This window comes from Peromyscus maniculatus, chromosome 20 (assembly GCF_049852395.1).
Source record: "Peromyscus maniculatus bairdii isolate BWxNUB_F1_BW_parent chromosome 20, HU_Pman_BW_mat_3.1, whole genome shotgun sequence".
NCBI lineage: Eukaryota > Metazoa > Chordata > Mammalia > Rodentia > Cricetidae > Peromyscus > Peromyscus maniculatus.
In genome coordinates, this window is record NC_134871.1 from 70540423 (window position 1) to 70557398 (window position 16976).

A 16976-nucleotide genomic window follows, 5' to 3' on the forward strand; every position below is an offset into this window, starting at 1 on the left:
CTGGAACTCACTCTGTAGCCCAGGCTGGCCTCAAACTCACAGAGATCCACCTATCTCTGCCTCCCGAGTGCTGTGGGATTAAAGGTGTGCGCCACCACTGCCCGGCCAAAGAAGAACTTCTTAGATAGAGCCTCTCCCCAGCTCCAGAACTATAGTTTCTTTTCAGGGACATCTAGGCTCCGTCTTGTTTCCAGTTTGGGTGATAATACGAAGAATGATATGCAGAAGTTGATTTTTTTTTTTTTGAGATAGGATATCACCATGAAGTCCAGGTTGGCCTTGAACTTGCTGCTGGCCTGCCTCGGCCCCTTGAATGCTAGAGGAGAGGCCCACACCACCATAGGGTTGAACTTTGGCTTGTCACGTTCCCTTCTGCGGTTTTGGGAGAGGCTGAGACTGATCTGCAGTGGTCCCTTTCCCCAACAGTGTGGACTCACCTCCGGTCTCAAGTGATAGTGCATAGAAGACACAATGCCCTTTCTTTCTCCTAAGCCGCGGATGATTAACTACTTTGTTTTCTTTTAAAACCAGATCAAATCGAACGCATTACTCATCATTTGCAAACTTGCCTCAGATCTGTTAGTTCTGCTGTTAGATAATAATTTGTCTTGAAGTATTATTTTTTTTTTTGACAAGTTGAAGTCATCCTCAGCTCAGACTCCACCATCTGCTGTCAATCTGAGAGGCAGGGGAAGCCTGCCTCATAGCCTGTGTGTGGAGGGGCCTGACTGTTCCCCGTCCGCTGCTCTTTAACGCTTTCCATCTGGCCACTAGCTCAAGGGTTAACGGTTAAGAGCCCTGGCTGCTCTTCCAGAGGTCCTGAGTTCAATTCCCACATGGCAGCTCACAACTGTCTGTAATTCCACTTCCAGGGGATCCAACACCCTTACACAGATGCACCAATGCAAATAAATAAATCATTAAAACAAAACAAAAAAAAAAACAAACAAGTAATTTTAGGAGTCCCTCCCTTCTCATCATTGCTTCCTCCTGCCATCTTTGTTTCTGAGGGAAATTTTCTCCTGACTTGAAACCCATCCTCCGAGGAATAAAATCAGGAGAGGCAAACCCGACACTTGCCCAAGAGTCAGGTGCAACTGCAAACAGCGGCAGCTGTGATTTTTCGTTCCTAGCAAGCGGTTGGAAGGACCTCTGAGCCCGGAGAACTCCCCCCTCCCGCCACACCCCCACCTCCCGGGAGGGCGGCGGGAGGCGGTTTCCATGGCAACCGGCCCTGGGAGGGGTTGGCTCTCTCTGGCGCCCTCCTCCCCTCTTCCCGGTAGCCCAGGGTACCGCCGGACAGCGTCCTCCCGTGCTCCGCGCCCTGATTGGCTGCCCGGGCCGCTCTCTGGATTGGCTGCGGCGGGCGCCTCGCCGGCTGGTGGCTATGAAGGCGGCGCCGGTGGATGGTTGACCGTTGGCTTCAGGGTTGGGGGCCGCCGCGTGTGCGATCGGCTCACCCAGGACCAGGGGGCGCGGACTGCTGCAGCTCAACCTGGAACCCACCGGCGAGCCCAGGCTCCGCCCGGCCATGCCCGCCGGGAGCAACGAGCCGGACGGCGTCCTCAGCTATCAGGTGGGCCCCGCCTCCCGCTCCTCCCCGGCTCAGCCTGGGTCCGCTGCCCACCGCCCGGCCCCGGCTCCGGCTCCGGCTCCGGCCGGGGCCCCAGGCGTGTCCCCGAGGGCCGGGGGAGGCTGGCGTGGGACGCCAGGGGGCGCCCCGGCGGCCGGGGAGGGTGACCTTGGGCCGAGCCCGGAGCCGCCGCCGGCACCGCCGCATCCCCTGCGTCGCCTGCTGCCCGGTGTCCCGGAGCAGTGACCTCTGTCCGCGGGTCCCCTTTGGCGGCAGACGCCGGCTTCTGGCCTTGCCTCCTTCTACCGTAGGTGGACGAGAGGGTGGCCGGGGACCTTCGCGGGTCATTGTGTTTTTTATTCTGGTTCCTCAGTGGCTCAGAGGAAGCCTTGCAAAGCCCGGGAGGCTGGGAACAGCTCCTGAGAAGGTGGCCGGCTTTGTGCATCCCCGCCCTGCTGCCCAGACAGCTGATAAGTTCTGGGTAGGGATGCCCATGGACCGGGGAAGCGGGGAGGGGTCAGGAACGACACCACCAACCTTAAGTAGTTGATACTAGAACTGCAGGGGCGGCTAATATTAGGAAGCGTTGGACTAGGTTATATTAAGAGTCTGTGGGTTCAAATCCCAGTCTGTTTCTCATAGGCTTCGTGACCTTTTGCGCAAGCCTGCTTGCTTCTTTGAACCTCGGTTTCCTCATCTATTAAAATGGAAATAAAATAGTAATCTTTGTACGGGTTACTTCACAGGGCTGTTTTAAGGACTCGGTCGGTTTGTTGCCTGAGTAGTAGCTCTTTGGATTCTCGCCCTGCCCCACCACTTTCTTAAACCCCGATCAGGTGTGATTGCTGCCCTGGAAAGAGGGTTTGAAGGAGGGAAAGGAACCAAGACAAGACCTGTTTCAGGAAGGGTGACTTGGAAGCAAATGCCGCACACGTTGACATCGGGAGTGAGGTCTGGGAAGAGGCAGGGAGAACTTCCTGAGTGTAGCAAGATGGGTGTGACACTCCCCTACCTCTCCTCCAGGCAACAGCCTTTGCTCGCCAGTCACAATAAATAGATCTAAGATTTTGGGGGGATCTTTCCATCTCTGATCTCATGACATGCTATGGTATAGTCAACTTCCGTTTGGGAGACAGGGAGCAGAAAGAGGCCGCGGTCTTGCCTGTCCCAGCTGGTGGGGAAGGAGGAGAATTAGCTTTTTTTGTTTTGCCTTTGGTGGTGCTGGGGATGGACTGCCTCCTAACTTGCTAGGAAAACCTCTACCGCTGAGCCATATCCCCAGCCTAAAGTAAGAGGTTGTGTGTGTGTGTGTGTGTGTGTGTGTGTGTGTGTGTGTGTGTGTGTGATCTGTGTCTGTGTGTGTTGGCCAGAGTTTGATATCTGTGCAGCTTTGGTGCCTATCCTGGATCTCACTCTGTAGACCAGGCTGGCCTCGAACTCACAGAGATCCCTTCTGGCTCTGTCTCTCGAGTACTGGGATTAAAGGCGTGCACCACCACCGCCTGGCTACCTTTATTTATTGAGACGCATTCTTGCACTGCTCCTGGAGCTTGCCATTTCAGCTGGCCAGTGAACCCTTGGGATCTGCTTGTCTGTGCCCACCCCACTCGCGCCTCCCCTGCCCTCCCTCCAGTGCTGGGGGCCCAGACAAGCACTGCCATGCTGGCTTCTTACATGGGAGCAGGGTCTGAATTCAGGTCTTCATGCTGTGCAGCTTTCACCCACGGAGCCTTCTTCATGTCACACAAATACTGTAGTCCTACTGCCTGGAGCCTGAGGCAGGAGGAACATCTTTTTGGGGTTAAAATAGACTAGGCGATGAGACCCTGTCTCAAACAATGTGCACAAAGGAAATGTGTTATTATAAACTCGGGTGCTCCGACAGCTTCTCAGGCAGTCCTCTGAGACCGTACATGACTCAGACCCCAAGAGATCTTTCTAAGAAGAAAATTGGGGCAAAGGTCTGAAGAATGAATATAACTGAAGGAAGGGGGGAGGGGTCAAAGAACTTGGACACAGAGAACAGGATGTGCAGAAGTCCTGTGGCAGATATGGGGCGTGTTCTCCAAGGACAGTGTGGGAGAACCACGGGGAGCAGTGAGGAGATGGTGAGTTGCGTTCTGGGTCCATAACGTAGCTGGACACTGTGGCCCCACTGAGGAATTGATATTTGTGTGAGGACCAGGAGCAGTCACTGGTGAGCTGGAAGCCAATGAGGGGAGGCGAGACCCAAGAGGGCTCCGGAGACACACGGCAAGGTCCTGACGAGGTTTCCTCTGTTGAGAGATGTCTCTGGTGCTGTGGGCGATGGGGCTGGGATGTGAGGAGACCCCGTGCCTAACATGCACAGTGTGTGCAGGTTTTATGAAGTGCCTGTCCCCTCAGGTTTCTGTTCGTGGTCTGTGGTTTGTGTTCTGGACAGACAGTAAGCATGCTCTTTACACAAAGCTAAGACACTTTGTGGGTCATGGAGCGGAGAAAGAGAGAGGGACAGCGGGTCCTCGTGAAGTCAGGCATTAGACAGAGGACGTTGAGATTTAGGGAGGGAAAGAGAATGGGGGCTGGAAGGGGGAGGAGATGGGGATGGCCCGGAGGAGACACAGTTAACCGATGGGCAGTGACCTTCGTGACCAAACCTCCTGTGTGCTACCTTGAGAGAGCTGGACCTGCAGAGGGAGTGACTTGATGGAAGCAGAGGGGTTCCAGATGTCACATCCCCACACCACGAGTCTAGACTGTGTTCTCAGGGCCGGACTCCTGCCCTGCCCTTCTGACGGACTCTACAGCCGTTCTCCACGGTCCAGCCAGCGGGGGTTTAGAGCTGCAAGCCAGGCCATGGCATGTCCTCACTTGGAACCTGTCAATGGATTCCTGGTGCCTTTTAGAATAAAATCCAAACTCTGCCATGGCTTATCAAGGTTTGTCAATGATCAAGGCTTTGCCCACCCTCCCTGGACCCCTCCTCTCTCTCACCACGCTCTCCGACTCTGGCTTGCTCTGTGTTTTTTTGGTACGATAGGCTCCCTCACAGCTCAGGAATTTGTCCTCTTTCTGGGACACTATTCTAGCTTGACCTCCTCTTGACTCATTTGTATCTCCTGAAGAATAGCTTCCTCTGACCTCCACCCCCGAGTCACACTCCTCCATGAGATCCTCTTTGTGTCTGTCTCCCTAGCACGTTGCGTGTGAGTGTTCCTGTTGTGATGCCCTGTTAGGTAGAAGTTTCAGGAGGGCAGGCCCCCAGTCGTGTCTCACACACTGTCTAGTGTCTAGTTGGTGCTCGGCTGCTGAGTCAGTGAATGACTCTTGGGTCCAAGGTGTTTCTCTTAGGAGCTTGTGGTCTGCCAGGCAGGACTGGCATGAAGCAGCCCGCAGGCAGCAGTCTGTGGCTCACATACAAGCTCTCTCTTCTTTGATATGGTGCCTTTGCTCAGGTTAGCAAGCTGCAGGATCTGTCCCCTCCTCTGAGGAATCCCACCCACCCTGATCTTCCAGGCTGGCTCCATGTAGCTCGGCCAGAACCTGGCATGTGCTCGTTTTCACCCCTGCGCAGGCCTCTTTCTGCCACTTACCTGGTACTTCCCTTTATTACTGTGTTGGCACCGAGTGCTTCCTGTTTGCCAGGCACCATGCTGGGTGCTTTCCATGTATTTTCATACTTACCTTTTCTTCTTTAGTTACAGAGAGGCTGAGGATTGCACCCAGGCCTCGAACATGCTCGGCAAGCACTCTGTCACTGGACTGGACCTCCCAAACTCAGATCCCAGTTAACTTTTCCTGTAGCCCCGAGAATTGTGCACCTTTATTGTTCCGACTTCACAAATAAAGAAATGGAAGCGTATCGAGGGGCAGTGACTTCTGGAAAGGGCCGAGCTTCCTCTCTCCAAAGGCTGAGCTCTCAACCACTGGGCATCACCACAGCTGTGGCTTTGCCTAGAGCAGCCTTGCTGTAGCCTAGAGCGGCGCCTGGCCCTGAGTGAGCACCAGAGATGCTCGGGAAAGCTTACAAGGAATGTGTTAGCGTGCAGCAGACTGGAGTGAGGGAGGCCAGCCCGAGGCTGCTGGCATGATGTAGGCTGTGTTAACGTGGCCTACATCGTCCACCTCGATAAGCTCTCTGGGGGTGTTACTGACATTTTAGGAAAGATGAGCTCTTGAAAGGGGGGCAGCAATAGAGGAAGGCAACCAGACAGCTTTAGGGAAAGCCTCTTTGTGCTGGAATGTCTTAAAGCCTCACACATCTGCTGATCAGCACTTTCAGAACTGACCAGAAGGAAGAAGGGTTGGGAGGTTGGTCACTATGGCATCTGAGGAAGGTAGTGTCTGGCATCGCTGGGACGTCCAGGGAGTGTGGAGACTGTGGCAAGGAAGTCTGGCTTTTATGTACACCAGCCCTGGAATACTTTGTAGACATCTTTAGAATGCCAAACCCAAACCCCGGAGCTGGCCATAGGAGCAAATGACTGTGATCCCAGCACTTGGAAGATAGAAACATGAGGGTTAGTTCAAGGTCAAAGCCAGGGAGATGATGCAATGGATAGAGCGTTTCTGGACAAGTATGACCATTTGAGCTTGAACTGAGGGGCCCACGTAAAGGTGGAAGGAAAGACAAACTCACAAAGTTGTCCTCTGACCCCAGTAGGTGCACCATGGCAAGCACATGCCCACATACACCACACACACACACACACACACACACACACACACACACACACACACACACACACAAACACACACACACAGTTGTGTAATACTTAAAAAAAGATGGATCAGCAGTTAAGGACACTTGGTGCTCTTGCAGAGTACCCTAGTTCAGTTCCCAGCACCCATATGGTGGCCACACAACCGTAACTCCAGTTCCAGGGGCTCTGTTGCCCTCTCCTGAAACCAGGCCCAAGTGCTGCACACATATGCTTGCAGGCCAAACACTCATACACATAAATCTAGAAAAAAAGTTCACAGTTAATCTTGGCTACGTAGAGAGTTCAAGGCCAGCCTGGGCCATGTGAGACTTTGGCTAAAGAAACAGCAAAGAGACATTGCCAAACCCCGGCATGCGGGTGATAACTGAGAAGTACAGCTGATGGGAAGAGCATCCCACCTCTCTCTTACAGTAGACCTGAAACAAATTTGCAGGACAAGAGTTCCCAAGGAGCTGTGCTTTGTGGTGCCCAGTGACTTGGGCACATGAACACAGTACGTGTTTGTTGAACAAGTGAATGAGAGGCTCCATTGAGAGCAGATCAGCTTCCTGAGGGTCACGGTCAGTTTGTGGTGAGCAGACGATAAGTATTTGCGCAACACTACTGAACAGAAATGCCAATCCTAGATGGAAGTTTTCTCCGTCACCGCATTGCAGTAGACAGTCCAGATCCCTTAACCTCTCCCAACACCTAAGTGATGTGGGAACCGTGGGTATCCTCTGTCAGAGCTGTGGACTGACTTGTCAAGCAAGCCTTGGGCAGAGAACGGGGGCAGTCCAGGCTGTCCATTCACTTCCTTCAGAGCCTTAGATAACCATCTTGGTGTTGTTTGCCTTGGCAGTGTAGCCAGGGCCCACAGCGAGTCTGTTCTAAAGCTGCTGCTAGGTTACGGCAGCACATCTTAGATAACGGAGCCGTGGTCATTTCCCATAAGGTAAGAACCAGTTCACTCTAGCTTTGGTAGTTAGGGAGTCAAAATATATACACGACACAAGCCTCTTATTGCTTCCATGACACTACCAGGGGCTGAGTGGCTCAAACATGTGTGTACGTGGGAACAGTTCTGCAGTTGAGAACCTGATGCCTGTGCTTGTGAGCATAAACTGTCGCCAGGGTTGGGGCTCTGGAAGCCTCTGGACAGAATCTCTTTGTTCACATCTTGTTAGACTAAGACTTGCCCGCATTCTTTGGCTTAGTTTCCTCCCTCCATGCTTCCTGCTTCAGGCGGGAAACTGTGGTTTCTCAGGCCCTGATTCCCCCTCAGATCTTCTCTCTGATTCCACTTTTCTGCTTCTCTCTTCTGTGGATGATGTTTTGGAAAATATTTACATGGATGAGAGTTTTCCAGGCCAGAAGAAAGTATTGGATTCCCTGGAACTGGAGTTACAGGTGGTTATGGACAGTCATGTGGGTGCTGGGAACTGAACCCAGGTCCTTGGCAAGAACTAAGAAGTGTTCCTCCTACCCAAGGACCATCTCTCCAGTCTCAAAAAGAAAGGCCCTTCCTTTGTAGCCCAGGCTGGTCTGGAATTCACTGTGTAGACCAGGCTGGCCTTGAACTTGTGATCTCACTGCTTTAGTCTCCCAGGTCCTGGATTAGAAGCATGGATCACCACACCTGGCTTTACAATGCTTTTGATTACATGAGGTTACTTTGTAGTTTACATAACTTTCACTAGTCTTCTTGGAAGGTCAGTTGATCAGCAGTGTGACCTTTAGCTGTAATCATAATTCTCTTCTGCCAGGTGAAGTCACAAACTCTGAGGTCACTGGGGATTAGATGTGCATCTCTGCAGGGGCCATTATTCTCCACGTCTGTCCTAAGTGCGAGAGACTCTAAGTGGGTTCAAGGAAAGAATCAGAGAGCCACTGTGCAGTCTCCTTTCCCAGCAGACTGCTGGAGTGGTAAGGACGGCTCGGGCTAGGGTCTCCTGCTGCGAGACCTTGTGGACCACTCTTCTGGCTGCTGGGTATCTGTAGGCTGTGTGGAAGCAACTGAAGGCACTCAGTCATGCCCAACCTTTCAACGTGTGGCACATCGTCATCCTCAAAGTTCATGCTTGAGAACTGAACAGCCCTTGAGTTACACAAAGTCACCAAAAAGATCTCATCTTTGGCTTCATTTGTTTTAATCCACAGTTAGACACACCACAAGAGAAGTAGAAATATGGGTCAGTCTCAGTGACTGGGCTTTCCCGGGGCTAGAAGTCAGATGTTCTGTTGACTGAAGAGGCAGATGGTGGAGATGAGAGGCTAGGAAACCACTGGAGGGCTGAGCAGGACACTTGGGTGTGTGAGGTTCTGGGGCTCTGATGGCTGGGAAAGGCGGTGTGAATCTCAGGCTGTTCTCACTGTGGGCACGAGTCCATGATGAGGTTTCTGGAGCTCTCAACAATGACCAGTTTCTTTGCTTTGGGCACTATTAATACATAATTAATAATGAAGGGCTGGAGAGATGGCTCAGTGGTTAAGAGCACTGGCTGCTCTTCCAGAGAACCTAGGTTCAGGTCCTAGCACCCACATGGCAGCTCACAACTGTCTGTAACTCCAGTTCCAGGGGTTCCCACACCCTCACACAGACATACATTGAGGCAAAATACCAAAGCACATAAAATAAAAGTTAATAAATTATTAAAAATTAATAACGAAACTTGAGCCTTCCAGCCCTCTCAGCTCCTGTGAGATCATAGTTAGCCTTGATTTAGGACTGTGTTGAGGATTAAGTAAGGTAATAGCTATAGCAAAAATGGCAGGCATAAGTAAATGACTTCCTAATTCCTTGTTGACTAGAAACCCAGGAGGTGGGGCCGAGGGTCCCCTGTGCGGACTGCTTGCCCAGGGAAGGCCTGGGGAACCTGGGACTCTGCATTAGCACTCAGAAAGGCTCTGTTGATGTCTTTGTTGTTGTTCTGGGCAAATGATGGTTGGGTCGGGGTGGGCACACAGCATGTAGAGACCCTAAAAACATTAGCTCCATGGAGTGGGGTGGGGTGGGGTGCAAGAGGTGTTTGAGATAAAGTCCAGAAGCTCTTACCAGAAGGGGGACGGGGTTCATGTGGGCAGGCCATCACAGTCCAGCAGGGACAGCAAGGGCAGTGTGTCAGGAAGGGCTCTGAGTGGCTCCGCCTCAGCCCTCACTGTCCCTGCAGCCTCTTGGCCGTGTCTGGGAGTTGGGGCCATTATGTAATATTCAGCCCTGCCCCATTTGCTCGTTACTGGAAGCAAGGCTTTGATTTACCAGGGTCTGACTCATTCTTTTCGAGACAGGGTTTCACTGTGGAGCCCTGGCTGGCCTGGAACTCAGTTTGTAGACCAGGTTGATCTTGAACTCAGAGATCTACCTGTCTGTGCCTCCCGAGTGCAGGGATTACAGATGTGTGTCACCATGCCCAGCTTCATTCATTTCCTTTAATAATAATTTTTTATTTTTTGAAATTATAATACATCATATCTTCCTTTTCTTCTCCTCCCTTTAACCCTTCTTATGCACCCTCTTTGTTAACACACACACACACACACACACACACAGTATATAAATATATAAATACGACCTGCTCAGTCCACATGTTAGCTGTGTGTATGTGCTCTCAGGGCTGACCATTCGGTATTGGATAACTAGTTTGGGGGGCTCTTCCCTAGAAAAGACCATTTTCCAAGACTTCTAACAGTGCTTCATCTCTCAAGACCTGCCATGCAGTGTCAATCATTTAGTGAAAGAGGTTTATTTTCATTTTTGTTTATGTGTGTATGTGTTTGTCTTCCTGTGTTTGTTTCTGTGTGTGTGTGTGCCCGTGCATGCACGCATGGGCACACATGCTCGTGGAGGACAGAAGAGGGTGTCAGATCACCTAGGGCTGGAGTTACTGGTGGTTGTGAGCCGTCTGATGTGGGTGCTGGGAACCAAGCTCTGGTCCTCTATAAGGACAGCACGTGCTTAGCCGCTGAGCTCTCTCTCCAGCCCCCCAGTGTCGATGCTTTAGTGTGAATTAACCCCCTCAGCTCTTACCTAGTCCTGGGACCCTCCGATTGGGTTTAATAGGGGGCATCATCATCGTCAGTGACCCCCTCGGAGGAAGTATAGAAAAGAGGATTACTTGAAGGTTTTTTTCCCTAATTCCCTCCCTCCCCCTCCCTCTCTCCCTCCCTCCCCCTCCCTCCCTCCCTCCCTCCCTCTCCCCTCCCTCCCTTTCTTTTTCTCGTAGGCTTGTTTAATGTGCTTCTAATCTTTCCCAAGTCACAAGCTCCTCTGAGACCCCGGTAAAACTTATGGACGCCCCCACACCACCAAATGTACACATGTTGCCCCTCTCCTCTAAGCATCCATAGGTTTCCCAGAAGTTTTTGGACTCCAAGTTGGTAAATCTTGCTTACTGTGAACAGCAATGGCGGCAGAGGCAAATGCCACCAACCTCTGTGGACCTGCAGCAAGCATAGACCAGGAGAACTGGTATTTCTTTCTCGTCAGTTTAACAGTGTCAGACAAATCTGGCATATGCTTGAAATTTGGGGAACATTTCGAGTGTATCAAAGGAGAAGCATTTGCATAGTGAATCATCACGTACCAGTGACTCGGCGTCAGCGATGAACACACAGCTTGTTTCCTCTGTCTCCCTCCAGTCTCAAATACCAGCTGAAGGACTCTTTAAAATGTACTGATGCCACATCGCAAGGTTACTGCCATACTTTGAAAAGTATCTGAGAGGCAGGCAGATTCCTGTGAGTTTGAGGCCAGCCTGGTCTACAAGTGAGTTCCAGGACAGCCAGGACTACACAGAGAAACCCTGTCTCAAAAAATAAATAAATAAAGAACAAAAATAAATTAAGGAATACAATCAAATATCCATTCTGTTTAAGTTTCTGTGAATTAGTTATACTTATTTTTCTTTTCTTTTTTAAGCGTTGGTTTATGTGAGCCAGGGCCCCACGTTTACACTCCAGTGGGGCCGTTATAACGCTCGGCTGCTAATGTTCACTGATAGTGGCTGTTTCCTTTGGCAAGGCGAAGAGGATGGACAGCCTGTCAGTGAACTCAGCTGGAGATAACCAAGTTAAGGAAATATGAAGTTTTCAAATAGTTGACTTTACTCTTTATATTTTTAATGTTAAAGGTGTGCTGTTAAAATTATTGTAACGTAGTTTATATTTTGAGATTATAATCTAGTTCCATCAGTTACCCCTTCCCTTTCCTCCCTTCAGGCCTCTTGTTTTATAGTCTTGGAGAAATCTGATTTCTACCTCCCTTCCTCCCTCTCCATATTCCCACCCTGTTCTGTGCTATGCTAGGTGTCTGTTGAGAGAGTGCCGATTGTTATAAGTGATTCTGGATGTTAAAAACTAGCTTGGTAGCCAACATAATAATTACTTCTATAAGCTGGGTGGCAGCGCACGCCTTTAATCCCAGCACTTGGGAGGCAGAGCCAGGCAGATCTCTGTGAGTTCGAGGCCAGCCTGGTCTACAGAGCAAGATCCAAGACAGGCACCAAAATTATGCAGAGAAATCCTGTCTCAAAAAAACCAAAAAAAAAAAAAAATTACTTCTATATAAAATTTCACCTGTCTTCATGAGACTGTATGATGACATATAAAGAATTCAGAAACTAGTGTCATTCATTGGAAGTTACTTGTCGTATTCTGGGCATTGTCCTGGGTACTGTCTACTCAGTGGTGGGCAGGAAACAGCACCCTGTCCTGGAGCTTACAGGGGTGCATGCTGAGTACAGTGTCGGCCACTGTGCTGGTCTCTAGGAGACACTCGAGGATGAGATATGTTCCCAGCTGTTAGAACCCGACGGCCATGCTGGGCGTGGTGGTCTGTACCTGTGAACCCAACAGAGGTGGGTGGGTTCCTGAGTTCCAGGCCAGCCAGGGCTGCATACTGAGACCCTGTCTTAAAAAACAAATCAAGGAGGAGGGAGGAGGGTAGGAGGGAGAGAGGAGAGAGGAAGAGAGGGGGAGGGAGGTAAGCAGATAACACGTGCAGAATAAGCCGGTTGTTTTTCCACTTAAAAATGGTTCCTCATTGGGTGGAGAGATGGCTCATTGGTAAGAACACTGGATGCTCTTGTAGAGGACCCAGGCTCAGTTCCTAGCACCCACGTGGCTGCTCACAGCAATCTCATCCCTGGTTCCAGGGGATCTGATGCCCTCTTTTGGCCTCCCCCAGCATCAGGCACATAAAGAGTACACAGATGTGTAGGCAAAACACCCATACACATAAAAAACAGTCCCACTCATAAAAGACACCCCACACTTACAAAACACCCCATACATAAAAAACACCCCCCTACACATAAAAAACACCCATACACATACAATTGAAACAGAAAAAAGCTGGGGTGTGACTTGCCTACTTGTGCAAGGTCCTAGGTCCAGCCCCTAGAACAGCACAAAAGGAAAAAGGAACAGGAAATACTTTGCAGGAAGTAGAGCTGGTGTGCTCTGGAAATGGTGTTCATCAAACCGCAGTACCATGGGGCTGAGGGAGGTGCGGGGTTAGGTACATCTGAAGATTTTGAGTGTTGTTAAAATAGTACAGTACAGGCCAATTCCAACCTTCCCCTCCTCCTCTTGCCCCTCTCCAGGGTCTTTCCGTGTCGCCTCCCAGGTCTGGTACTCACTATAGAGCCCACGCTGGCCTTGAACTCATGGCAGTCCATCCGTCTCATTTGTGATTACAAGCGTGAACGTCATGCGTGGCTTTAAAAGGGTTAGTTTCTTCTGAAAGTACTTCAGTGTGTCTCTAAAATCTAAGTCCTCTATATCATCAGCCTGATACAGCTAAAGGGAGACACTTTGTCACACCGTGAGTGTCCTGTCAGCATTCAAATGTGCACTGGTCCATGTGTCTTGTTTGTTTTGATCTTTAGAGACTTTGTAGCAAACTGCTTTATTTCCACAGCACACTACAGGAGGCACAGAACATTCCCTTTAGTTCCCCACCCCCTTTATGATCCACGTCCGCACCAGAGCAGCTTTTTATGCTAAGTCCATAGCTTGCTTTAGGGTGGGGCCTTGGTGTTGGGCATTCTGTGAGCTTGGACAAATGTTTGAGGACATGGACCCCCATGCTGGACCATACAGACTCATTACCACCCCAGATCTTCTTTCTGCACCTGACCTGTTTAGCCCCTCCCCCAGCCCCCAGGACCAACCCTCCCTCCCTCCCTCCCTCCCTCCCTCCCTCCCTCCCTCCCTCCCTCCCTCTCTTCCTCCCTCCCTCCCTCTCTCTGTCTCTCTCTCTTTCTTTCTTTCTTTCTTTCTTTCTTTCTTTCTTTCTTTCTTTCTTTCTTTCTTTCTTTCTTTCTTTCTTTCTTTCCCTTCCTTCCTTCCTTCCTTCCTTCCTTCCTTCCTTCCTTCCTTCCTTCCTTCCTTTCTTTCTTTCTTTCTTTCTTAATAATAACAACAACAAAACCCAAAAACTAACTTCCCTAGAACTAGGGATCCTCCTGCCTCAGCTTCCTGAGTTCTGAGATTACAGGTGTGTGCTGGCACAGCCACATCTGAATGGAGTGGCAGAAATCATAAAGCCAGCACAGCTGCTTGACACAGATCCAGCAGATCTGAGCCACATGATGGCTGCCATGACACCTTTGGTTTTCATTTCCACCTCTGCATACTTGGGGCACTTTTAATATTTATACAATTTGGGGATAGTGGATTGATGGAAAATTTCTTGCAAGTCTTTTATGCCTTCTCCTAGGAGTATTGCTTCTAAGCTTCCCCAGGAAAATCCTGAGCTTATTACCCCTCCCGCTTTTAAGGAGATAGCCTTGTCTACTTGAAGGTCTTCCTTATGCCTTGGAGGTTGTGACACACATAAAGAAGCTAGAGGTCTCTTTATGGGGCTGTGAGACACTCTTGAAACATCTGTCCCTGTACTTAGCCAGGAACAAGATAATCAAAACAAAGCAAACTTAAAAAGGTCAACAAGAGTCGGTGGCCTAGAGGAGTTGGCCACAGATCAGACTGCAAGCCTCTTCCCACTGTACACTCAGGCAATTACGTGGCATGTACAGCAACAAAGTGAGATTATCTGAAGTTACCTCTGCCCAACAGAGACTTATATTGATGGGCAAAGAATGATGTAGAAAGATGATAAAAGAAAGAGCTATCAGGGCCTCCCTTTCTTAGAAAAGTCAGCACACGCAGAGTCACTGTGGTGTCATGTGACCAAGGGACAACAGAATGCCAGCATTGGACTTACAGACAAATTCTATAAAGATATGAATGTGAACATTGTATTATGCCAGAATTTGAAAAATAACTGCAGCAGCTTTGGCCTGAGGACTTTTCTTGAGCACTCTGACCATTAAGAGTTAACAATACACTGCTCGGGACATGGCAGTATACCTGGACTGGCTTGAAGATTTTGTTTTGGTCTAGCATCCTTGAAGCAACCAGAGCTACCAGCCTGAGAACAGACTGTCATATGTCTCTAGAGTCTTAAAAATGGGTCATGGTGTTAATGAGTAAAAATGGTTATAAAGGATAACTCTGTTTATTAGTAATGATTAAACTTGAGGGAAAATGATTGGAAAAGATAACTCTGTTCTGTCATGGTTTATCAATGTTGACTACAGGATATGCAAGAGGAAGTAGGACACAGGTCCAAAACCAAAACGATATGATCTATGTTTTGGAACAACAGTAACCTATTCCTGCTTACTGAATTCTGTATAAATAAAGAAACACTGGCTGCTAGTCAGTTGGCTGCATGATTCTCCCACCATCATGCCTGGCTCATGCTTCCCTTGCAGGATCCTTACCTCCTCTCTGGGCTTGTCTACCACCGGGGATGGCTCCCAGTAGTGTGCTACCCACCACACTGGGTTAACGTTTATGGAGAGATAATAATTCTTTCCCAGTTTTCGTTTCTCCTCTCTCTTCAGTGCCAGAGATGGAGCCCAGGGCCTCCTGCATGCCAGGCGAGTCCTGTGCCACCAAGGGGCAGCTCCAGCACTCGGAGCCTTTTGAATAGACTTCTTTCACTTCATAAAATGTATTTGTCTTCTTATGGCTTAATAGGTCATTTCTTTTTTGTGCCAAACAGTATTCCATTGTCTAGATGCACCACAGTTTATCTGTTCACCTAGAAGGACATCTTGGTGGCTTCTAAATTTTAGCAATTATGAATAAAACTTATGTAAGCATTATATTTAGGTTTTGGGGTGGTAAATATTAATAAACACTAAATTATAAAGTAAGACTATGTTTTGGGAAGAACCTCTTCCAGTGGGCTGCAGACTTGGCATTTCCGCAGCAGTGAAGAAGAGGTCTGTGGTGACTGGTGTCCTGGGTTTGGCCATCCCGATAGCTGTGCTGGCTTTGTGTCTGGACAGGGTCTGGCTGTGTCCTTCGTAGCCAGACTGGGGTGGAACCATTGATCCCCTGCCTCAGCCTCCCCGTGCTGGGATTGTAGATATATACTACCATGACAGCTGTGGAAGTCAGTTCTCTTTCCCTCACGCTGTTGACAAGGACCCTCTCTAAGGTGGCTGCTGCTGCCTTGGCCATGTGTCTGCTGCCTGCTCTTTTGTGTTTCCTTACTGTCCGATAAAATGGGAGGTTTCAAACACAGCTTGTGTATTCCTCACTAAGACCTGTAACAGCCAATTTTTTGTTTTGTTTTGGTTTTTGTTTGAGAGAGGGTCTTACTGTGTAGCCCTGGCTGGCCTATAACCTTCACAGATCTCCCTGCGCCTGCTTCTGGAGTGCGGGATTAAAGGTGAACACCATTATCCTTCCGACAGTCACCTTTTTTCCCCCAAGAAACTCTGATTCCTTTAAGTGGAGAATGATATTTTTAGAAATCATAATCTTGGTGCTAATGATCCTTACAGCTACTGGGTGATCATATGTTATAGACCCTTTGAAAGGATAGAGTTAAAAAATATCAACTAACTTATGGACAAAGGAAATGTATATTTTATTGATGCTTTCCACTCAGAAAAGTTGTTGCTTTTATTTACCTTCTGTTTTTGCAGCTGTGTCTTATTCTATCACCAACCCTTGGAGAATCCTCATTCTCAGCCACACTGGGTATGACAGTGGATTCCAGTCACTCATGTCACAGGACACAGTGCCCTCCAGAGACTCAGCCTCAGCACTGCAGCCAATAGTGTGGTGACTAAAGCCAGCTCAGGAGGCTGCACGCAGTGGCGTAGGCTAATCCCGCTCTCAGGGTGGCCGAAGCAAGACAGCCACTGGGAGGCCAGCCTGGGCTACAGAGAGAACAGTTTATGATATTCGCAGTCATCATTTGTCTGTTTGCTGTTCTGAGTGTGTATATTGCTTGGGGTGACTGGACATTTGTCCTGGTTTCTCTTTGTCTTACATTTCACCAGGGACTGATCTGGAGTGGAGCCCCAGCTTCAGCCCCGATCCCAGCTCCTGCACTGTGTACCTGGAATAGTTCTTCTGAGATGGTCACACCACAGTACTGTGTACTCAAATAGTTCTGAGATGGTCACACCACAGCACTGTGTACTTAGTTCTTCTGAGATGGTCACACCACAGTACTGTGTACTCAGTTCTTCTGAGATGGTCACACCGCCAATGTCACATCTGTTTTTGTTTTGTTTTTTATTTTGAGAATTCCTTTTTCAAAAAGATTTACTTCTCTTCATGTGTGTCTGTGTGAGTATCTGCCATGTGTGTGCAGGTTCCTGTGGCTGTGGCTAGGAGAGGATGCTGGGCACCCC

The 16976-nt window shown here is 49.4% G+C and overlaps 1 protein-coding gene across 2 annotated transcripts in view; it reads left to right on the forward strand.

Annotated features, from left to right (window-relative positions):
* The first annotated feature begins 1226 nt into the window (after nucleotides 1–1226).
* Slc4a8 (solute carrier family 4 member 8) overlaps nucleotides 1227–16976 on the forward strand; it is an 80240-nt gene continuing 64490 nt past the window's right edge. Inside the window, exon 1 of one of the 2 annotated variants that reach the window (XM_016000440.3) lies at nucleotides 1227–1576. In XM_016000440.3, coding sequence (XP_015855926.1) covers nucleotides 1532–1576 — 45 coding nt within the window. In that variant the 5' untranslated portion in view covers nucleotides 1227–1531. Of the gene's footprint in view, nucleotides 1577–12930; nucleotides 12983–16976 lie in introns of those variants that run through there. The other variant, XM_076556856.1, reaches the window with a different exon arrangement.